Here is a 24,863-nt window from a genome sequence, read left to right on the forward strand (position 1 = left end):
TGAAATCCCTGAAATTGAACTGTCTTGGTGTTACACTGTGATGCTTGTGTTCCCTTAATTCATTTCAGCTGCGTGCGTGCGTGTGTGTGTGTATACATATATATACATGCATATATATATATATAATTTCCTTATACAAAAATAAGCAATGTCAATCAGAATCAGCTACTGTATGGCAATGTAGTTATTTTATTTTTCCATATTCATGTCATTAAAGTAATGGGCACTTCAGGCAGCCGTACATCAATGTTGAGGGGTTTCTGTTTCTTTGATTTAGGAGCCGGCAGTATTGAACCCACCTGGCTAATGGTTGGAGATGGTCAGAGAAGTGTTGTCCCCAATGGCTCCTATTTAGTGCACTACCAGTAGATCCAAAGTAGTGGACTACCAGCAGATCCAAAGTAGTGCACTACCAGTAGATCCAAAGTAGTGGACTACCAGTAGATCCAAAGTAGTGCACTACCAGTAGATCCAAAGTAGTGCACTACCAGTAGATCCAAAGTAGTGCTCTAAGTGATAGATCACGTGATGCTACAGTAGGGGGGACGTGGAGTGGGATGAAGGTTGGTTGAGTGGTTCTGGGATGATGGCTGTGAATAAATTAGTGCGTCCTAATCCAACCCCTGTCCCCCTAAACACTTGCTCGGAGGGCACTCCAGTCCTTGTTGCTGACAAAACTCTGAGCGGAACTTCCATGGAGTGGCGATGGGCTTGATGACGTGTTAATTTTGGGACATGCTTGTCTTGAATGATGCCCCTCATGGTCCACTTTTAGTTAATAAAACAAGTGTGAATTAAAATGACAGTTGACAACACTAACTGAACCTTGGGGGGATCCTGGTCAGCAACCTGTTGTTCTCAGACATTAAAGCGGGGGTTATCAACTCTGGCTCTCCAAGTCACTTCCACTCCATGTTTTCATTGCAACCCTCAAATCAGGGATGTGTTTAGACCTGAGACACCAGGGTCCAATTGATGATGAGGTAGAACAGAAAACCAGCAGGCTCCGGCCCTCGTAGGGTAAGAGTTGATGATCCCTACATTAAAGGGTGACTCGTGCCGGTTCATGCTCTACATCATGGGTACTCAAATCTGGACCTCGGAGCCACATTCCTCTCCACGTCTTTATTCCAACCCTCTTATCAGGGGCTGATTTAGACTTGGGACACCATGTGGGTGACCTCAATGATGAGGTGGACCAGTAAAGATTTGAATACTCCAGCGCTAAAATTTGAAAACCCCTGCTCTACAACAGTGAGTCCTTGACCTCTCAAAGGAGACTGCACAGGTCTTGGTTCAGTCATTTTCCATCAGAGATATAAATTGTCTCGTTGTTGGCTGGGCTACCGGCTTCAGAAGTTTAACCCCCACTAATGAAACCAGAATGCTCCCTCCTGGTCTTCAACCATCCAAAGGTCTCCAACCTGCTCCTCCACACACTCTCCTAATGCCTCATGCCACTTTTCTTCTCTAAACACTCCGTGGCTCCCTTTCTTCAGGCTCAAATCCTACATCCTCACAACATCTCACTGGGTTGTGTGGTTGTCCCATCTCACTATATATAGATGTGACTGTTATTCTGGATGGGAGTTTTGTGGCAAAACGGGAGCTTCTCGGGTTTGAGCCTGAAGGAAGGGTGCCGCAGTTATATTGTTACTGGAAGCCAGTGACTTATGTTGAATTCCTGAACATTTTTCTTTCTATACATTTCTCTATTTTAATCTTTCTGCTTTCTCATTTCCAGTGGAAACCAGTGAGCTGCTCTCGTGTCACTTCCCGATTTAAAGATGAAATCGTATGTGTTTCCCGACCTGTTGGGTTTTTTGTCCGTTTTTTTTGACAGGATTACACACAACATGTTTAACCGCATTCCTGAAACAGACTGAAACATTAACAGGAGAAACATTAACCACCAGACTAGTCTGACTCGCTTCACCTGTTCAGCTCACTTTCACAGAACACAACCCGATGTGGGACTGAGAGAATGTGCATCAGGGTTAAAGTGATCCCAGTTTTCCCCGGACCTGGAATTCCAAGATGGATTTCGGGGAAGGACAGATTAATGGACAATAAAATAGAAGGAGATGAGACAAAAGAAAACAGTGAGGACAGTCGGTCAGTAATGCTGAGTAAAGTACCGCCTGCATATTTATTTATTTATCTGTCTGTCTGTTTGTCTCTCTGACCTGTTTTGGACTGCATTAATTATGTGTGGCTGCAGGTTTTGTTGTAGGGTTAAAACAGAGCAAGGAATTACATTTAGATTTTGGGAGGAGCAGAGAGGACTTTGATGGATAACTCTTAAATAGGTCTGACGAGATATGGAGACAGATGTCTTGGTGCAGTGCTTAGATCTTGGTTTCTAGCTCCATTAGACAAGGTCACATATTCATCACTTAACTACACATCTGTCACAGAGTCATCACGTTACTACACATCTGTCACATATTCATCACTTAACTACACATCTGTCACATATTCATCACTTAACTACACATCTGTCACAGAGTCATCACTTAACTACACATCTGTCACAGAGTCATCACTTAACTACATGTTACATTAGCAGTGTCAATCGCAAATCTATTCTGTTCTAATATCAATTCATGTTCAGCGTCATCGACTGGATGGACTATTTGACAAGTACACAAAAGGAAATGTTATGCTCTATTGTCAAATGCTACACGAAAACATTTCAAATGGATAAAAACTTGTGGAAATGTTGTATAAATAGGTACATACTGTGTTATTTAGATCCCTCTAACCCTGACCCCTGACCTCTGACCCTGACCTTGCCTCTCTGTTCTGCCCTCCTTCTCTCCACCCCCACCCCCACCCCCCCCCCACTCTAGGCCTGTCCCCATGTCAAGGCTGGCCCAGTGTTGCTGCGGTTTGTGTATTGTGGTGTTTTAGCCAGAAGGAGGCGCCAATGTACCCGTCGCTGTGCCTGGCTCAGGTGTGGTCCAGGCTGTTGCTGGCTGGTGTGGTGTCCCTGGGGCTGGGTGTCTGCCTCCTCACGCTACGGTCCTACTGCCTCCAGCGCAGGCACACGCGTGTGAGTCCCCAATGGAACACTAGTTCCACCTAACGCCCCATGCAGGGAACACACCTAATGCCCCATGCAGGGAACACACCTAATGCCCCATGCAGGGAACACACCTAATGCCCCATGCAGGGATCACATCCTAATGCCCCATGCAGGGATCACATCCTAATGCCCCATGCAGGGAACACACCTAATGCCCCATGCAGGGAACACACCTAATGCCCCATGCAGGGATCACATCCTAATGCCCCAATCAGTGAACAGAGCAGATTAATCTCTGCGACTACTTCTACTGTTTTTTTAAATCAATACATTTCATAGTATTTTATTTTTGTATTAGATTTTTGATTTGTGATAGTATGTGTGTTTGTGTGTGTGTTTTGTCTGCAGGAGGCGCTATGTCAGGAGACAGTGGATGAGGTGGTTAAGGTACCAAGGTGCTCCAGAGGACTATGTTCAAGGTAAGACCACCCAGCCCTGTTATTTCTTTTCATTTTTTTGTGAATATTTTCTGTTGTTGCCAGTGGTGTGTAATAGTTGTTCCTGATGTGTTTTCAGTCCAGCCATGGAGAGTGGAAGAGCCATTGTCCAGGTCCTGACAGAAAGCCTGATTCTCTGTGTGCTCATGGAGCCCATGGTTGATCCCACTCCTCCCCACATCCAGACCTTGATTGACAGGCTACAGGTCAGTCAGCCCACCCCACATCCAGACCTTGATTGACAGGCTACAGGTCAGTCAGCCCAACCTACATCCAGGCCCTGATAGACAGGCTACAGGTCAGTCAGCCCACCCCACATCCAGACCTTGATTGACAGGCTACAGGTCAGTCAGCCCAACCTACATCCAGACCTTGATTGACAGGCTACAGTCACCTGGAGATAAAAACGATATATGTTAAAAAAAGAAAGTAGCACACCTGCACATTTACTCAGGTTTTGGAAAACCCCACTTTAAAATAACCTTTGACATTTTTCTCTATTAAGGGGAAGGGGGTCCCCTAAAAACAAGATCCTCTAAGAACCTTTTTATTTTTTTCAAGAATATTTGAATTGATACAAACGATTAAATTATGGTTCTGTATTAAGTATTTATTCCCCCCTGATTATAGCTATCGTCCATCTGAGGTTTTCTGGGAAACTTTTGAGGAAAGTATCTGATTTATGTGACCCTAGACTGAAATAATCACCATCAGATTTTTGTGAGGTGGCCCTATCATTTTGCACAGGACAGGAAACTCTGACCTCACCACATCTTCAATGTAAATGTCAATATAAATGACTTTACTGCCATTTGCATCTCTAGTACAGGAATCTCTGACCTCACATCTTCAATATAAATGTCAATATAAAGGACTTTACTGCATCTCTCTATCTGTCTTTTTTTCTCCAGTCAGTGTGTGAGGTTCTCCAGAAGACAGATGTTCAGTCGGAGACGAAGTCTCGTAGGGAAGGTGTAGCCATCTGTCTGTGGAGAAGACGCCACCCAGCCACTCAGCAGACCGACTCTAACCTCTCCCAGACCCTTAGAGTGAAGCACATCACCTACTACCTGAAACAGAGGTCAGGGGTCACTGCCTTTCATGAGTACAGTGGTGTTTCCTAACCATGTATGAAATGATTTGAATTAAAAACCTGTGGCTTTACAGGAATACAAGCCACTTTCTTTTGACTCATTTCCTGATACAGGCTTTCACAGCTCTTTTCTCCTCTCCTATAAACTCCTCTCCTAACACCTCCTACCCTCTTTAAACACCCCCTCACATCTTCTCCCCTACACCTCCTATACCAAAACCATCTCTCCTCTCCTAACACCTCCCATCTCCACCCCTACTCACCCTCCCCTAACACCTCTCACCTCCACCCCTACACATCCTCTCCTAAACATCTCTCACCTCCACCCCTACACATCCTCTCCTAAACACCTCTTACCTCCACCCCTACACATCCTCTACTAAACACCTCTCACATCCACCCCTACACATCCTCTCCTAAACACCTCTCACCTCCACCCCTACACATCCTCTCCTAAACACCTCTCACCTCCACCCCTACACATCCTCTCCTAAACATCTCTCACCTCCACCCCTACACATCCTCTCCTAAACACCTCTCACCTCCACCCCTACACATCCTCTCCTAAACACCTCTCACCTCCACCCCTACACATCCTCTCCTAAACATCTCTCACCTCCACCCCTACACATCCTCTCCTAAACACCTCTCACCTCCACCCCTACACATCCTCTCCTAAAAACCTCTCACATCCACCCCTACACATCCTCTCCTAAACACCTCTCACCTCCACCCCTACACATCCTCTCCTAAACACCTCTCACCTCCACCCCTACACATCCTCTCCTAAACATCTCTCACCTCCACCCCTACACATCCTCTCCTAAACACCTCTCACCTCCACCCCTACACATCCTCTCCTAACACCTCTCACCTCCACCCCTACACATCCTCTCCTAAACACCTCTCACCTCCACCCCTACACATCCTCTCCTAAACACCTCTCACCTCCACCCCTACACATCCTCTCCTAAACACCTCTCACATCCACCCCTACACATCCTCTCCTAAACACCTCTCACCTCCACCCCTACACATCCTCTCCTAAACATCTCTCACCACCACCCCTACACATCCTCTCCTAAACACCTCTCACCACCACCCCTACACATCCTCTCCTAACACCTCTCACATCCACCCCTACACATCCTCTCCTAAACACCTCTCACCTCCACCCCTACACATCCTCTCCTAAACACCTCTCACCTCCACCCCTACACATCCTCTCCTAACACCTCTCACCTCCAGCCCTACACATCCTCTCCTAAACACCTCTCACCTCCACCCCTACACATCCTCTACTAAACACCTCTCACATCCACCCCTACACATCCTTACTTTCACATCCACGCATCATTTCACTTCAATCATCTCTGCACCCTCCTCTCCTCCCCTCTCCTCTCAGGACAGAGAGGTTGTGTGCTCTGCAGGAGGTTCAGCACCAATTTGGGGGGAGTGTGAGGGAGACTGAGGGGCATCTGGAGCAGCTGTGGTCCCTGCTAGAGGAGCTCCATGTCAGGGTGACCATCACCAAGCCCCTGGGGACCAACACTCGTGGAGAACTCCACACTGTCCACAGAGACATACAGGTCAGTGTCTGTGTGTCTGTCAGTAAGTGTGTTTTTTGAAGTGTGTGTATGTACAGAGCTAGGAGTGTATCTAATCGTGTGTGTGTATGACAGCATGTGTGTACACAGCTAGGAGTGTTTCTTATTATGTGTGTGTTACACTGCGTGTGTACAGGGCAAGGACTTGATCTAATCATGTGTGTTACAGTGTGTGTACAGAGCTAGGAGTGTATCTATTTATGTGTGTGTGTTGCAGTGTGTGTACAGAGCTTGGAGTGTGTCTAATCGTGTATGTGTGTGTGTGTGTGTTACAGTGTGTGTGTACAGAAATAGGAGTGTGTCGGAGCAGGCTCAAGCGTTGTCAGATGCTCCTCATTGACAGCGCGGCCATCATACAGGTAGATTAAGTCAAAGGATGGATGGTGTGTTGTCATGACCAACAGCTACTGACCTCTGACCCCTGTGCTCTCTCCGCTAGGACTTGTCGAGGGCTCACTTTTCTCTAAGCCGCAGTGTCAGTACCAGTCTCTCCATAGAGTCCGTTTGGACTGAACTACTGCTGCAGTCCAACATGGAGCAGGTCTGTTCCGCTCCGCCTTAAACAAAAATTATTCTCCATCACTTTGGCTCATTTTCTTAAACAGTTTTAACATTCTCTAAACTGTAAGAACAATTGTCCCAACTTCATGGGACATCACAACGCTATGGCATGTCTGTGAAATGTAATACCTCACCCAGAACATTTAATTTGTGCTTCGAAATATAGTTATTGTGTCAGTAAATTGGCTAATGCCACCAAAATGAAATGTTTTGTATCATCGTGTGAGCCATCCAGGTCAAAATGTTTGGATGTTGTCTCACTGTGGCAGACGTTTGCTATGCACATTTCTGTTTTGTTCTGCTTTTTTGTTGACACACTGCTTACTGTACTACACAAGAATGTCAGTTTTGTCTAGCTGGGTTTTTACAAGTTCCCATCTTCTTGGTGGATATCTTGTCGCTCTTGTTGGTCTGGACAGAGATTTTCGTCAACTTTCATATCTGATGTTTTCCCTTGTGATGCACCGTATTTATTTATGGAATATAAATGTACAGATTTGGATAACTTTACATGTGATGGCTCACACGATGAAAGAATGTTTAGAAGTTGTGAATAGTATGACAATTTCATTGAGAATCAAATCATCAGTTTTGATCAGTAAACCATGTGCATGTACAGTAGGTATTGTGCCTATCATAGACAATTGAACTCTTTTGCACAAAACGCATGCAATTTGCTTAAATGAATAAGAAATTCGAATCTGGTGTGAACAAGAAACTTATTGTTCAGAGATTTGGAACTATTTTGAAAAAAGTTATTCTCATTTTATAATTGAGCCAAAGCATTTGAGAAAAACAGTAATATCCTGATCAGACATAATTGGTTGTCATGTACATCCTTTAAACCTGGGATTCAAAGTTTCTATGTCCCTTCTGGGGAATTACTGAGGTACGGTTTACTCAGTGATTCTGGAAAAACTCTGAATCGCTCAGGACCTTTGTTCAATCCATTTAATCTCTCTCTACCCCCTCTGTCTCTCTAAACCCCCTCTATCTCTTTACCCCCTCTGTCTCTCTACCCCCTCTGTCTCTCTACCCCCTCTGTCTCTCTACCCCTCTGTCTCTCTACCCCCTCTGTCTCTCTACCCCCTCTGTCTCTCTACCCCCTCTGTCTCGCTACCCCCTCTGTCTCTCTACCCCCTCTGTCTCTCTACCCCCTCTGTCTCTCTACACCAAGTTTGATGAGGTCCAGGGGAAGTTCCAATCTCTGGAGCAGCAGACGACCAACTTCCAGATTCACCTGGAGGGACTGACTTCACCTGGAGATACTGACTTCACCTGGAGATACTGACTTCACCTAGAGATACTGACCTCACCAAGAGATACTGACTTCACCTGGAGATACTGACTTCACCTGGAGATACTGACCTCACCAGGAGATACTGACTTCACCTGGAGATACTGACTTCACCTGGAGATACTGACTTCACCTAGAGATACTGACCTCACCAGGAGATACTGATTTCACCTGGAGATACTGACTTCACCTGGAGATACTGACCTCACCAGGAGATACTGACTTCACCTGGAGATACTGACCTCACCTGGAGATACTGACTTCACCTGGAGATACTGACTTCACCTGGAGATACTGACCTCACCTGGAGATACTGACCTCACCTGGAGATACTGACTTCACCTGGAGATACTGACTTCACCTGGAGATACTGACCTCACCTGGAGATACTGACCTCACCTGGAGATACTGACTTCACCTGGAGATTCTGACCTCACCTGGAGATACTGACTTCACCTGGAGATATTGACTTCACCTGGAGATACTGACCTCACCTGGAGAAATTGAATTCATCTAGAGATATTGACCTCACCTTAAGGTACTGCTCTCACCTGTGGGTATTAACTTCACCTGGAGATACTGACCTAACCGGGAGATATTAACTTCACCTGGAGATACTGACCTCACTTGGAGAAACTAAGAAACTACAATCAGAACTAACTTCTGTTTCTCTAACCCTCTGTCTCCTTAACCCCTCTTAAACCGTCCTCTGAAGAAAAACAGAACGGTTCAAATGTGGACCATTTCACTTTGTGCAGATATGTTATTTATTGCGTTTTTATTGCAAATATGATTGTTTCATTGCCAGCAAACTCAGTTTTAAAGTTCATGAATAACCTGTGTGGTGTAAGCATGTTGTACCCGAGATGTCTTTTTCTTCCCTGAACTGATAATCTAGACCACAAGGGGGAGGCATTCTACCAGTTTTCAGTGATGGACTCCACCACATCTCCACAAGGCCTGATAACTGTTTTCAGCCCGGGTTATAATGTGTTACAACCGGTTTCCATGTACACTCAGTCAGTCAAGGTTACTGTCAGTCGGTCAGTTTACTGTCAGTCAGTCAAGGTTACTGTCAGTCGGTCAGTTTACTGTCAGTCAGTCAAGGTTACTGTCAGTTGGTCAGTTTACTGTCAGTCAGTCAAGGTTACTGTCAGTCGGTCAGTTTACTGTCACGTGATATTCGACAAAGTCAAATCGGGTAATAATGATCGTCTTCTACTTTGGAAGTTTACAACGTACTATACTATACTCTGCATGTCCTACACCTTACACACTACACCCTAATTCTTAGACCCTACACCTTACACACTAAATCCTAATTCTTAGACCCTACACCTTACACACTACACCCTAATTCTTAGACCCTACACCTTACACACTAAACCCTAATTCTTAGACCCTACACCTTACACACTAAACCCTAATTCTTAGACCCTACACCTTACACACTAAACCCTAATTCTTAGACCCTACACCTTACACACTAAACCCTAATTTGTAGACCTTACACACTGCACCCTAATTCTTAGACCCTACACCTTACACACTACACCCTAATTCTTAGACCCTACACCTTACACACTAAACCCTAATTCTTAGACCCTACACCTTACACACTACACCCTAATTCTTAGACCCTACACCTTACACACTACACCCTAATTCTTAGACCCTACACCTTACACACTAAATCCTAAATCTTAGATCCTACACCTCAGTGCGGGATCTTAAATTCATCACTAGGTTGTCACTGGCAATTTTCCTGCTCTGTAGGAGATTAAAACAGCAAAAAACATGTATTTATTTAAATGTTATTTTTTAACAAAGCAAGTCAATTCAGAACTAATTGTAATTTTCAACATGTCACTGTCCACATATGAAACACTTTCCCCTGGGCTAATTCTACCAGGGTTTTAAATGCTGCATCTCAGTGAAAAGCACATCATTTATTTATTTATTTGAGATTGTCTGCATTGAAAACAAACAAATGTTATGAAAACTTTTCACATTTCTAAGATTTTTTTAAAGGGCTGTTTTATTTGAACGGTGTGATTTTTAAAGTTCAAATGTTTGGGCCTCAATTTTACCCAGGTTTAGTCAAAGTCCTGCCAATCATGTGTCTTTACTGAAGTTGTTTTATATATCGAATATATCTGTGTATATACGCATTAATCTGCACCAGAACGGTTTCATACACGATTTGCTGTATAATTCCCACAAGCTTTGGGATCCGTCTAAAGGAAAGATGTGCCATCTTTGTAGAAAGCTCTAAAACAATGATAAAAACAATTATTCATATAATTGTATACTTTAAAACAAACTTCTTACAGATTTTTAAATAGCCATAGGAAAAATGATAAACTCCATCATGATTTCGAATGAGTTTTGAAAATATTTTTGAATTCCCACATAAACCCTTTAACTAAACATGTTACATTATTCACGGTTTGACCATCAAAATGTCTTAATACAAATTAAGTGTAATGTCCTCTGCGTATTTTCAATAATTTCATAAATAAAGTTTATAAGAATAAACACACTGAGGTGCTTTCTGAGTTGATATTTTATGAAAGTCTTTCACTCTGTCTGCATGGGAATTCTGCCCAGTATCTGTCAACCTGAATCGGTGACTCAGCTTCAGATGGATTGAAGTTAGTGAAGCTTGTTTCAGGTGGAGAGGAACAGGAGTTGGATGGAGAGCGGGGTCATTGAAGGTCAGGGCTGGAAGCGTTTCTGTTATTTCTAAAGATTGAGCAACCCCCTGGACGTCTCAGAGAGACGGAAACTCTTTGATCCAAATTCAATTATCTCTCTCTCTTTCTTGATCTCCCTCCATTTCTTTCCATCCTTGTCTCTCCCACTCTCTTTTCCCCCTCTCTCTCTACTTACCTCTTCCTCTCTTTCCTCTCTAGCCTCTTTATTTCACTCCTCCCTCTCCCCCATCTCTCTTTTTCTCCCCTCGTTTCTCCCCTTTGTGACATGATATATTAAATTCCTCAGAGAATTTATTTACAATAAAAGTACATTGGATTTGTCCATAAATGCTTTTAAAATGAATCTTTAATGATGATTGTTTACCCTTATGTTTTTCATAAATAAAGACATTGTACTGCTTCACCACTTTCGAACTTACAGTTCCAATATGTGTAGTCTGGCTACAATAGAATGATAGAGTGTGTGTGTGTGTGTGTTCAACTCTCTGGTTTTACTTTGTGCTATTCATATTCCTTCCCTCATAACCCCGCCCCTCTCTCTCTCACCCCTCAAACTCCTTTCACCCTGGACCATGAAGCATTGCGGTTACTGCAAAGCCTGCTCGGCAGATGTTTCCATGCTCCGTGCCCTGTGTGTGTGGTGTGAATTGGTGTGCATGCGTGAGTGTGTTTGTGTCTGGAGTGTTAGTGTGAATGTGCCTGTGTTAGAGTGTGTTTGGGTCTGGAGTGTTAGTGTGGATGTGCCTGTGTTAGAGTGTGTTTGGGTCTGGAGTGTTAGTGTGGATGTGCCGGTGTTAGAGTGTGTTAGGGTCGGGAGTGTTAGTGTGGATGTGCCGGTGTTAGAGTGTGTTAGGGTCGGGAGTGCTAGTGTGGATGTGCTGGTGTTAGAGTGTGTTAGGGTCGGGAGTGTTAGTGTGGATGTACCGGTGTTAGAGTGTGTTAGGGTCGGGAGTGTTAGTGTGGATGTGCCTGTGTTAGAGTGTGTTTGTGTGGGTGTGGGTGTGTGTTTGGGGGAGTATGAAAATGTTTCTGGGACATACTAACTGGGAACAGGGTGGGGAGCTCTGGAGCTGGAGAAAGATTGAACTGTTGATGCATGTCGCAAGTCCTCGCCTCGGCCGACATCACACGCCAGAATGGAAACATGCAGACATGCACAAATGCTGTTTAGACAGGGAGCGTGGTGATGTGACTGTGCCAATCTATTGACTTCCTTGTTAATTGCAACAGTGTTGAGTGTTGTGATATTTCTGTGCCTATTTATAGACTAGCTTGTTGGTTGAAAGTGTTGAGTGATGTGATATGGTTAGGCCTATTTAAAGACTAGATTGTTTCTTGAAATAGTGTTGAGTGTTGTGATATTTTCATGCCTATTCATAGCCTAGTTTGTTTTTGAAACAGTGTTGAGTGTTGTGGTATTTCGGTGCCTATTTATAGGCTTGCTTGTTAGTTGAAACAGTGTTGAGTGTTGTGATATGATTGGGCCTGTGGTCGTGTTGGATGGCACCTGTTTAATCCCCTCAAGTATTAGCCCTTGATGGAGGGGGTGGGGCGCTCTATCCATGGGGGCGTGGTTTGAATGGAATGTTTTCAGAATGCTGCTGGATCTAAACTGTCACAACACCAATGACACAAACACCCCATGACTGACAGGGAGAGAGAGGGGGACAGAGAGAGAGGAGGTGGGGGTAGAGGGAGGGAGGTGGGGGTAGAGGGATGGAGGGAGGTGGCGTGAACACTGTGTGTGAGCTCATCTAGTTTATAACTGGTCACAGTGTCCCTGTAGAATCCTAACCCTGCTGTGACATGAACAGGTCATCGTCTCCATGAATTAGACAATATAACGACTGAACCGTGCAACCTCACAATAACATATGTCAGACTGTGCTGAGGGTCTGTGCACAGCGGAATAACTCAAGTATCAAACCAGCCCCAATAACCGCTTAGCTAGTGTTGATCTGAGTTTTAGTCTCTCTCCCTCTGTCACTCAGACACACACAATTTGTCATAACAACAATCGTTAATGAAAAGAAAGAGCAACAATGATCATGTTGTGGGGTTTCTTAACAAACAAGGTCTCCACAACTCTCTGTTTAATGAGTAATATTACAAACTCTCTGTTTAAGGAGTAAAATTACAAACTCTCTGTTTAATGAGTAATATTACAAACTCTCTGTTTAATGAGTAATATTACAAACTCTCTGTTTAATGAGTAATATTACAAACTCTTTCTTTTCGATTCAGACACAAATACATCCCTTTACAGGAAGTATTGACAACCTAGACTATACAGAAGTATTGACAACCTAGACTCAACATTTGGTAGCACAGCCTTTTTCTGTGCAGAATAACTGCAATCAAGCCCTTCCTGGAGCCTCTGATGAGCTTCCGGCTCCCCTGTACTGGCAGTTTGGCCCACTCTCCTCATGGAAACCGCTCCTGTTCTCCCATATTTGAAGGGCGCTGTTTTCAGATCTCTCCACTGGTGTTTTGGGGCATTGTCTTGCTAGTCCCATGACCATTGACGGAGACCCAGCTTTCTGACACTGGTTTGAGATTGAAAACGTTCTCTGTGTCTGAAAGTCAGCTTCAATCTGAGTGGTACAAGGTCAAAGGGGCTTTCACCGTCTCCACTATGATATTCCAGCAAAGACTCGACTAAAGAAGTTCAAAGGAACAAAACAAGACACAGGAACAAATGTAACCACAGAACATGATAAAAACACATAAGGGAAGGAGAAACCAAAATAGGGACAGCTATCAGGAACACAAGTGAGGGCAATGATGATGAGAAACAGATGCCAGTGCTCTGACTGAGGGAGAGTGGACGGGAGTCCCACTGGCATGGCCGACCGACCGCGCCAGGGCATGATGGGATATTTCTGTAGTTGAACATCATCCTCTCATTCAACAGTCTGAATGAATCAGGTTTTATTGTTGTTTGGATAATGGAGCCCCAGACATCTGACGGCACATGGATCTGTGAAATGAACAGTAGAACTAGATGACCTAGATTGTCGGTCATCTGTAACTTCAAAAGACGTCGCTACGGTATCTGCATAGTTGTATCTCCGGAGCAAGCATTGTATCTAAATAGTTGCTGGCTACGGAGCAGAGCAGATCTATCTAGACTGTTTCCGTCTGGACAGACCTTGATAAGATTAGGGGTCCGTGGTGCTCAAGATGTAATGCTTTTAGTGCCCCAAGGACAGCTGTGTGTTGACGGACAAACTTAAAAACATTAGCACACAGAGGCCTGCAACATGGAAACACAGAGGTCTACAACATGGAAACACAGAGGTCTACAACATGGAAACACTGAGGTCTACAACATGGAAACACTGAGGTCTACAACATGGAAACACTGAGGTCTACAACATGGAAACACTGAGGTCTACAACATGGAAACACAGAAGTCTACAACATGGAAACACTGAGGTCTACAACATGGAAACACTGAGGTCTACAACATGGAAACACAGAGGTCTACAACATGGAAACACTGAGGTCTACAACCTGGAAACACAGAGGTCTACAACATGGAAACACTGAGGTCTACAACATGGAAACACTGAGGTCTACAATATGGAAACACTGAGGTCTACAACATGGAAACACTGAGGTCTACAACATGGAAACACTGAGGTCTACAACATGGAAACACTGAGGTCTACAACATGGAAACACTGAGGTCTACAACATGGAAACACTGAGGTCTACAACATGGAAACACTGAGGTCTACAACATGGAAACACAGAAGTCTACAACATGGAAACACTGAGGTCTACAATATGGAAACACTGAGGTCTACAACATGGAAACCCTGAGGTCTACAACATGGAAACACTGAGGTCTACAACATGGAAACACTGAGGTCTACAACATGGAAACACTGAGGTCTACAACATGAAAACACTGAGGTCTACAACATGGAAACACAGAAGTCTACAACATGGAAACACTGAGGTCTACAATATGGAAACACTGAGGTCTACAACATGGAAACACTGAGGTCTACAACATGGAAACACTGAGGTCTACAACATGGAAACACTGAGGTCTACAACATGGAAACACTGAGGTCTACAACATGAAAACACTGAGGTCTACAATATGGAAACACGGAGGTCTACAACATGGAAACCCTGAGGTCTACAACATGGAAACACTGAGGCCTACAACATGAAAACACAAAGGTCTGCAACATGGAAACACAGAGGTCTACAACATGAAAGCACAGAGGTCTACAACATGGAAACACAGAGACATTAATAAAACAACAGTCTATAATTGATGGTTCTGATAGATCTAAGATGGCCGTTGGCAGAGAAGGAGGAAAGGTTGCAGCTCAATAGGGGACTAACTAGATGGAGGAACAGCTAGCAGAGTACAAGGTGAGAGGGACTGGGGGCAATAAGACCACAACCAGCTGTTCCCTTATTCATATATTATGGAGGAACACTGGTCTTCCACAGCGCGTAGGAGCGAGACCATCTAGCTGAAGAATCTCTGCTGTCTGTGATATAATGTAGTTTAATACTGCTCTCTATCACCTCCAAGCCTGTGTGTGTGTGTGTGTGTGTGTATATGTGTGTGTGTGTGTGTGTATGCGTGTGGGTGTGTGTGTGTGTTGCCTACAGCACATGTCTTTCGGGCAGGGAGAGGGGGTTGGTGTGCTCAGAGCAACAGGCTCAATGTGGTTCCAATCATTAGAAAATGTGCAGGTTCCTGTTTGTCAAAATATTTTCTTATTTAGTTTTTTAAGAAGCGGGCTAAAATAATCATCCCTGACCTTCTGACTCCTCCTGGCCGTAACTGACTAACTAACCAATCACAGACCTCTACTTGGATTCCATTTATACGTATGCTGTACCTGATTTCTATCTCAGCATACAGACGGTGCACTGCCCCCCCCCCCCGGTTGCAAAAAGGGCCACACTATCAGACTGGAGTTAATATGGGAATTATTACTGAAAAAGTTGTTGAAAAGACTCAGCTGAATGACAAATGAAATATAGATGATATCGTATAGTATACAGAGATACGGATATAGCCTGGTTAAAGAGGTACAGAGGTAGCCTGGTCAAACTGATAAAATATCACTAAAAAATAATAATTGTTATTTTGAGCAATTTTAACTCATTGAAATATTAGGTTGAAATAACTGATTGAAATATTAGAGTGTAACATTAAGCTGATTAACAACAATGATTCCATAGCACTTTTTGCCGGGCCGCGTGAGCGGAGCCGGCCTAGAAGAGCGAATGTCTCTTACTGATTTGCTGACTGACTGACTGACCCTTGTTAAACAGTGTACTGGTTAGAGACACAGGCTCTGGAACAACAGCTCCTGCGTTTGACTCCCTTAACAGTCAAAATGCACTATGCCTGAGGCTCAGGACAGACGAAAACTTTGCTGTCTGTATAACCTTCTGAAGCTACGTAATAGGAAGCCTAAAATAAAACAGTTCTGGTGGATATTAGGATTTGTTCAGGAAAGACAAACACTTTGCTGGCTACACGATTCTCTCGTCTTTTCACTTGACAAAAATATCTGTCAAATCAAAGGTATGCTTTGGTTTTCCTCAAGGCTCGGTTCTGGGCCCATTATTGCTGCCTCTGGGTGATGTAATCCGGAATCACAATGTTAATTTGTAGTGTTATGCTGATGACACACAGTTATATTTTTCAATGAAGCATGGAGAAGCCCAAAAATGTGCTACTTTGGAAGTATGTGTTTCAGATATTAGGAAGTGGATGACAAAGAACTTCTTGCTTTTAAACTCAAGAAAAACTTAAATGCAAAAATTTTAGGACCCAAGAAAAAAAGAGCTTTGTTGGCAGATCTCACTGTGAACCTCGACGGCTGCATGGTTGTATCCCAAAAACTGTAAGAAACCTTGGCGTTACCCTTGACCCTGACCTCTCCTTTGTTGAACATATAAAATAAGTCTAGAGAGTTGCATATTTTCATCTTCGAAACATGTAAAGAATCTGAAATTCTTATCAAAAACTGATGCAGAAAAACTATTCCATGCATTTGTTACTTCTAAATTAGATTACTGCAATGCTCTTCTTTCCGTTTACCCTGACAAATCTATAAATAAACTTCAGTTAGTGCTGCACACAGCTGCTAAAATCCTAACTAGAACAAAATAAATTGAACACATTACTCCTGTACTAGCTTCTTTACACTGGCTGCCTGTTAGGGTTAGTGCTGATTTTAAGGTTTTAATGTTAACCTATAAATCAATACATGGACTTGCTCCTACTTACCTCGCTGAAATGATCCAGCCATACATACCTACACGTAACCGTAGATTACAAAATGCAGGCCTTTTAATTGTACCTAAAATTTCTAAACAAACAGCCAGAGGCAGGGCCTTCTCTCATAGAGCTCCACTACTGTGGAATGATCTGCCAATTAAGGTAAGAAATGCAAACTCAGACTCATCTCTACAGCATGGTCTATGATTAATTGTAGTCTGGCCCAGGGGTGTGAAGGTGACCAGAAAGGCTTGATACTGTCCACCCTTGCTGTCTTGCCAGGTGGGCTCTCGTCACCACTGGGATGCCCTCCCTCCAATACCATTTGGTCACTGGCTTGTTGTTGTCTCTCTGTTGCACACTTGTGCAATCGGGCTGTACTCTGCTGGCAATACTCTGCCCTCATTCAGAGTGGTTGCGGTTGGTGGGGGTGCCTTTGGTTGATGCTTGGCAATGTGGATGGATTGATTTCCTGCCTGTTGGGCCCTGTCTGGGGCCTCCCCCAAATAGGGCCACAGTGTCACTGGACCCCCCCGTCTCAGCCCCAAGGTCTTACGCTGCTATATTATTGTGCTGGGGGAGTAGGGTCAGTTCTCCTTCTCCACTATAAATCCTTGTAGATCTAAGGAATGCATTTTCAAAATGTTCCCTGTCTCCTGCCGTTTTAAACTTAGGAGGACATGAGGTCTTGGCCCACACCTGAGGAATACCAGGCTTGAAAGACCCATTGCTCTCCCTGTCCAAAGTCCTCCTGGTTGTGTTGCAGATCAAGACGATACCTGACGATTTCAGCTGCCACTGTGCTGACCCCCTCCCCTGTGTTGTCCCTGTCCCCATCTGGTCATGCTTCCCACCTGGACTAAGTTTAAATAGACTCTGGACTCAGCCCACATGCATTTATTAATTATTTGAATTTGTACTCTTATTATGTTCACCCGGCACAGCCAGAAGAGGACTGGTCACCCCTCTGAGCCTGGTTCCTCTCTAGGTTTCTTCCTAAATTTCAGCCTTCTAAGGAGTTTTTCCTAGCCACTGAAATTCAACACTACTGTTTGCTCCTTGTGGTTTAAGGCCGGGTGTTTTGTAAAAGTACTTTTGTGACAACTGCTGATGTAAAAAGGACTTTATAAATACATTTGATTGATTGATTTATATACTATTGCATAGAATATCCTTCTGAACTTCAAAATATAATGAAGTGATTTAGGTCAAGATATTCTTTAAATATTAGTCTGGCATGTGCTATTTAATTGCTCTGTTCTGTCTATACTATTTATGATGGCTGTATGTGGCCAGGAACTTCTGTAATAATTGCTTAACGTTTTGTTTTAGTTATTCAGTATTTTAACAAATTCTCAATTTTCAGAAACAACCCAGGGGGAAAAAACAAAGACCCATAAAACAATGCTGTTTGAGTATTTGGGACCACAACAAGCTTGTAGGCCTTCACAATAATAACATTTCTATAAGTTTGAGTGATTTTTATTATATATGAAACCTATGCAAAAAGAGCAGTTACGCACATGAAAATCACCATTCACTAAGCATGCATGAAGAAAGATGAGACTTTTAAATTAAAACCTTGTAGGATACCTCTGTCCAGGTTCCCTGATTTCCTGTTGGCCAGTCTGCCTCTGCTTGTTATATTAGCACTCATCCTGGAAAGTTTCGGTTAGGTTTTTTGGCAGGATGAGATTAAACTGCCAAAACTCCAGATCGTGATGCTGTATTTTAGATACTATATTTAGTACAAGCAAAACATATTTGTAACAGGGTGTTTGTACGTTCACAGATCTAATTTCACGCGTATGTTATATGTTTTGTGCATGACCTTTTTACGATCATACCAATTTTCCTTTTATATTACGACTATTTCTGGCGGATTTTCAAATTATGTTTTAGGATTTATTCAGGATATTGAAACACTTCGCTGGCTACACGATTCTCTTGTCTTTTAACTTGACGAAAAAGAAGTTATCGTCACCTATATTGATACAGTAGTTATTGTATCAATGTCATTCACGAATGGCTAATAAGCTTTTAAAACAGCCAGTGGCATAAGCCATACAGTTCATAGATACTATTTGTGGTGGAGGTAAACTTAATAAGAAACGTTACTAAGTTTAACACAATGCGAAATATTAATGGCTAATAAGCTGTTAAAACACCTTAAGGATTGAATGAACACCCTAGTGACTGACAGAACACCCTAGTGACTAAATGAACAACCTAGTGACTGACAGAACACCCTAGTGACTGAAGGAACACCCTAGTGACTGACAGAACACCCTAGTGACTAAATGAACAACCTAGTGACTGACAGAACACCCTAGTGACTGAAGGAACACCCTAGTGACTGACAGAACACCCTAGTGACTGAAGGAACACCCTAGTGACAGACAGAACACCCTAGTGATTGACACAACACCCAAGTGACTGAAGGAACACCCTAGTGACTGAAGGGACACCCTAGTGACTGAAGGAACACCCTAGTGACTGACAGAACACCCTAGTGACTAAATGAACAACCTAGTGACTGACAGAACACCCTAGTGACTGAAGGAACACCCTAGTGACTGACAGAACACCCTAGTGACTGAAGGAACACCCTAGTGACAGACAGAACACCCTAGTGATTGACACAACACCCAAGTGACTGAAGGAACACCCTAGTGACTGAAGGGACACCCTAATGACTGAAGGAACACCCTAGTGACTGACAGAACACCCTAGTGATTGAAGGAACCCCCTAGTGACTGACAGAACACCCTAGTGACTGACGGAACACCCTAGTGTGACATTCGCTCCATGTGAGGCGGGTCCCTGTGAGGCGGGTCCCTGTGAGGCGGTCCCTGTGAGGCGGTCCCAGTGAGGCGGTCCATGTTAGGCGGGTCCCTGTGAGGCGGTCCCTGTGAGAACGTGCTAAACAAACAGGCAACTCGGCACACAGCCTCTGCCACTCGCAGAAAAACCCCCTCAATCAAACCGGCCCCCTCGGACTCCAGCCAACTCCCCCGGCCACACAGACCCCAACCTGCCAGCGTTCGCCCCCACCCCCAGTTAAACTCCCCGGTCTCTCTGTCTCCCAGCAGACCAAACCTCCCACAGCCCAGGCCGGAGCCAAGGGGGGCAGGGAGGGGGAGCGTGGATGAAGGAGGGAGTGAGGTTTATTCTGATCCCCATTCTGTGACTGTCACCGCCTTACAAAGGTGACTGCATGACACTGGCACTACATCACACCTAATGGACGACTTTCTCAGCCAGCTGACATGACAGGGGGCGTGTCCACCAGGACCGGGAGAATCGGGGGGGGCGGGGACGTGAGGCGTGTGTGATGAGCAGGGACATGTTGTTCAGCACTCAGCAGACACTCAAAGGCTTGTCTTTCTGTCTTTGCGGGGACCCGAGACCTAAACCAAACACAGAAATGTGTAGTGTGTGATTTATGATGTTGTATGCATGTAGTGTGTATGTAATATTTATGACGTTTGTGAGTAATATGTAGTTTCTGACAGTGATGTGCATAGAATGTATTTAATGTTGACATAGCGTGCATGTATTATGTAGTATGTGATATTGGCACAGTATGTGTGCGTTGTGATATGTCATATGTAATATGTTTTGTTGATGTATGTACTATGTAATATATAGTGTTGATGGAGTATGTATTTAATATGTATTATGTCCTATTGGTGTAGTATTTATGTAATATGACTGGCACATGTATGTAACATGTAATAATGATGGAGTATGTTTTTAGGATGTAATATTGATGGAGTATGTTTTTAGGATGTAATATTAATGGAGTATGTTTTTAGGATGTAATATTGATGGAGTATGTTTTTAGGATGTAATATTGATGGAGTATGTTTTTAGGATGTAATATTGATGGATTATGTTTGTAGGATGTAATATTGATGGAGTATGTTTGTAGGATGTAATATTGATGGAGTATGTTTTTAAGATGTAATATTGATGGAGTATGTTTTTAGGATGTAATATTGATGGATTATGTTTGTAGGATGTAATATTGATGGAGTATGTTTTTAGGATGTAATATTGATGGAGTATGTTTTTAGGATGTAATATTGGTTGACTATGTATGTTTGTATGTAAATTTGATGGAGTAAGTATGTAGTATGCATTAAAATGTTTAGTGCCATGAGGCACACAGAAGCCACACACAGACACAGAGACATAGACACACACACAGACACACACACACTCCACACAAATACACACAGACAAACACACACACACACACACACACATAGACACACACACACAGACACACAGACAGAGACCCTGTTGGATCATTAGTGATCTATGAACAGTCTGGTTCTTAAACGGTGTGATCAGACCGGCCAGTCAAATGGGGTGATAGAGACATGTGTCAACACTGATCACCATCAGGACACACACACACACTCAGAGACATGGACACACACACACACACACACACACACAGAGACATACACACACACACAGACACACACACACACCATCCACAAACACACACACAGTCCTGTCTGTCTGCTGAGTGTCCTGTCTGTCTGTCAGCTGATAGTCCTGTCTGTCTTTCTGCCTTCTGTCTGCTGAGAGTCCTGTCTGTCTGTCTGTCTGTCTGCTGATAGTCCTGTCTGTCTGCTGAGAGTCCTGTCTGTCTGTCTGTCTGTCTGCTGATAGTCCTGTCTGTCTGTCTGCTGAGAGTCCTGTCTGTCTGTCTCCTGAGAGTCCTGTTTGCTGCCCCCTGTCTATCCCGTGATATGGAGATGGGGGAGACAGAGGGGAGACAGAGGGGAGACAGAGGGGTGCAGGAGAAACCAGGAGATCATGAGAGCACCACCGCCGCAGGTATTGGCCTCATTAGCAGATAAAAGCAACCTTTCCCCCTGACCTCCGACCCCTGAAGTTGCCATGGAGTCTGCCTGTCCCAGCCTGGCTGGACATGCTGGGAAAGAGCTCCGCAGGGCGGAATGAATATGGGGCTGCTAGGAGAGTTATTAAGCACGCCTCCTCACCCTGTGTCGTTCCCCTCTCACCTAGTGTCTCCCCCACACCCTTCCCCCCGACCTAAACTCTCTATCTCCCACACAAACACATACATTCAGTATTGAAGTCATGCTAAAACTCAAAGAGACGGTCCACGCTCTCAGTGTCTTGCTCTCAGTTCATCTTCTCAGTCTCTCTCTCTCTCTCTCTCTCTCGTTCTCCCTTTTTTCCATCTGCCTTTTCTATCTCTCTCTACACACATTTTATCTCCCCCTACTCCCTTCTTCATTCCTCCCCCTCTCTTTCTAGCCCACCTCTACCCTCTTCTCTGTTCAGCTTTGTTTCTGTTTAATAATCTTAATGTCAGTCAGAAAGGTAATCTGGTTGAAATCCGCGTGGACCTTTCATGTGTCCAGAAGGAGCAGTGTGAAAGTTTACTTAAGGACAAAAAAGAAGGATTATTACACAGTTGATTTATTGCTCATCAAAATGTAATCCTTTTGTGTTAGTGTGTCTGAAGACTGATGTTCTGGATACTATACTTTGAGGTATTTACTATAAACATATTTTGTTATAATCAAAGGTACCATCTGTATGAAAGGATGACAAGTAGGATTGCTGATACAGAATCATTTGACCATACTGTCGTTGCACAGAAAGAAATGTGAACTACATTAAGTGCTTAGTGGATTTGAGGATTCAACTTTTAAAAATGATTCAACTTACGAAAAATGTCCTAATCAACTAACTCAATTATAACCCCTTGACATAAAGCTGGTAAAATCCTGTGTCTGGGTATTGTTCATTAATATTCATTTTGGGAGTAAGTATCAATCAAGCAATCAAATATATTTTATAAAATCAATTTTCATCTGCACTCGTCAGAATGTGCTTGTACAGATACCGAGCCGACAGAGCAAGCAACAACTAGAACTGACTCGTCAGAATGTCAGAACTAGAACTGACTCGTCAGAATGTCACAACTAGAACTGACTCGTCAGAATGTCACAACTAGAACTGACTCGTCAGAATGTCACAACTAGAACTGACTCGTCAGAATGTCAGAACTAGAATTTGACTCTTCAGAATGTCACAACTAGAACTGACTCGTCAGAATGTCACAACTAGAACTGACTCATCAGAATGTCACAACTAGAACTGACTCATCAGAATGTCACAACTAGAACTGATTTGTCAGAATATCAGAATGTCACAACTAGAATTGACTGGTCAGAATGTCAGAACTAGAATTTGACTCATCAAAATGTTACAACTAGAACTGACTCGTCAGAATGTCAGAACTAGAATTTGACTCATCAAAATGTTACAACTAGAACTGACTCGTCAGAATGTCAGAACTAGAACTGACTCGTCAGAATGTCAGAACTAGAACTGACTCGTCGGAATGTCACAACTAGAACTGACTCGTCAGAATGTCAGAACTGGAACTGACTATTAGGTTCCTAGTTGTGTCGGAACCAAGAGAGGAGTCAGACTCTGAGGGGAGACCACTCCCCTTCTGGATGTGCTGGATCATTGTTTTTGCGAGTTGAGGAATGCTGGTGGGCTGTTTCCAGAGTCCTCAGGCAGAATACAAGTCAGATGCATAAGCAGCTGGACAAGGATGACCAGGTGGACAACAACAGGGGACAACCAGGTGGACAAAGACAGGGAGTACCAGGTGGACAAGGACAGGGAGGACCAGGTGGGCGAGGACAGGGAGGACCAGGTGGACAAGGACAGGGATGACCAGGTGGACAAAGACAGGGAGGACCAGGTGGACAAGGACAGGGGACAACCAGGTGGACAAAGACAGGGAGTACCAGGTGGACAAGGACAGGGAGGACCAGGTGGGCGAGGACAGGGAGGACCAGGTGGACAAGGACAGGGAGAACCAGATGGGCGAGGACAGGGAGGACCAGGTGGGCTGTGGGTTATGAGAGCAGGAATCATCGGAGAGCATTCCTTGGATCTAAAAGAATACCTTGGCATATCATTCAGACTCACCCTTCTCATAATTCAGTCCACTGTCTCATGATCTATTGGATTGTAAACATTTGGACTGAGACAGGACAGATTTAACCCTCGACCTCGGCACAAAACTACAGCTGGGAGAAAAAATTAAGCACTGAGCCAAGGGCTCCCGAGACGTGTGGACAGGTACCTGTTCAGTCCACTCCGCTAAACAATGGCATGGACTAAAAACCAGGTGGGAGACATTAATGATGGAGTAGAACAGAAAACCAGCAGGCTCCAGTTTTCATATGGGATCAGTTCAATACCTCTGCATTAGGGATATCTTGTTTTCCCTTCAATTTACTCAATAGTTTTTCCCGATGTAGCGAAATGGCTCAATATGAAAGTGACCATTGCTATGAATCACATTTTTCAGGGAAAGAAACCAGATGTTTTAAGCTGTTACAGTGATGGACTTGACCCCTGGTCGTCATCGTTCTACCATTGCAGTAGTAAATCTGGCTCTTTGTGCCCCTGATGCGGTACCCCTGTCATTGACAGGCCACAGAGGCTCCTGTCCCAGGGGAAGGTCTTCAGCAGGAAGACGGTTACACTGCTAGTCCTCTTCCTGTCACGAACGCCCAGCCCTGCCACGCTCCCGAACGGTTCACATGCCCCCAAATTGAATATTTAGAAATAGTCCCAACATCCACGTCTTTTAACTTTAATGCATTTCTTGTAATATGGAGGTGTTAGGCGAAGGATGTAATTGGGCAGAGTTACCCCTTCGAGTTACGACATCTGTTCATGAAGGGAAGAGATACAGGGGTGTGTGTGTGTCGGTGTG

General features: G+C 44.0%; 1 protein-coding gene across 1 annotated transcript; it reads left to right on the plus strand.

Moving 5' to 3' along the window:
* The first annotated feature begins 3,030 nt into the window (after nt 1–3,030).
* On the plus strand, nt 3,031–8,077 carry si:ch211-151h10.2 (uncharacterized protein LOC567699 homolog). Its single transcript, XM_029120629.1, has 8 exons — nt 3,031–3,055; nt 3,437–3,507; nt 3,605–3,731; nt 4,437–4,606; nt 6,024–6,207; nt 6,501–6,584; nt 6,665–6,766; nt 7,964–8,077. The coding sequence occupies exons 3-8, from the start codon at nt 3,612–3,614 to the stop codon at nt 8,075–8,077; spliced, it is 774 nt and encodes a 257-aa protein (XP_028976462.1). The 5' UTR covers nt 3,031–3,055; nt 3,437–3,507; nt 3,605–3,611.
* Nucleotides 8,078–24,863: the final 16,786 nt, after the last annotated feature.

Source organism: Esox lucius, chromosome 1 (genome assembly GCF_011004845.1).
Source record: "Esox lucius isolate fEsoLuc1 chromosome 1, fEsoLuc1.pri, whole genome shotgun sequence".
Lineage (NCBI taxonomy): Eukaryota > Metazoa > Chordata > Actinopteri > Esociformes > Esocidae > Esox > Esox lucius.

Excerpts from the sequence above, each read along its gene's own strand:
- si:ch211-151h10.2 (XM_029120629.1), top strand. The coding sequence starts at position 3,612 with ATGGAGAGTGGAAGAGCCATTGTCCAGGTCCTGACAGAAAGCCTGATT. Across the intron at positions 3,732-4,436 it reads CCTTGATTGACAGGCTACAG|TCAGTGTGTGAGGTTCTCCA; the intron begins GTCAGTCAGCCC and ends TTTTTTCTCCAG. Across the intron at positions 6,585-6,664 it reads ACAGCGCGGCCATCATACAG|GACTTGTCGAGGGCTCACTT; the intron begins GTAGATTAAGTC and ends TCTCTCCGCTAG.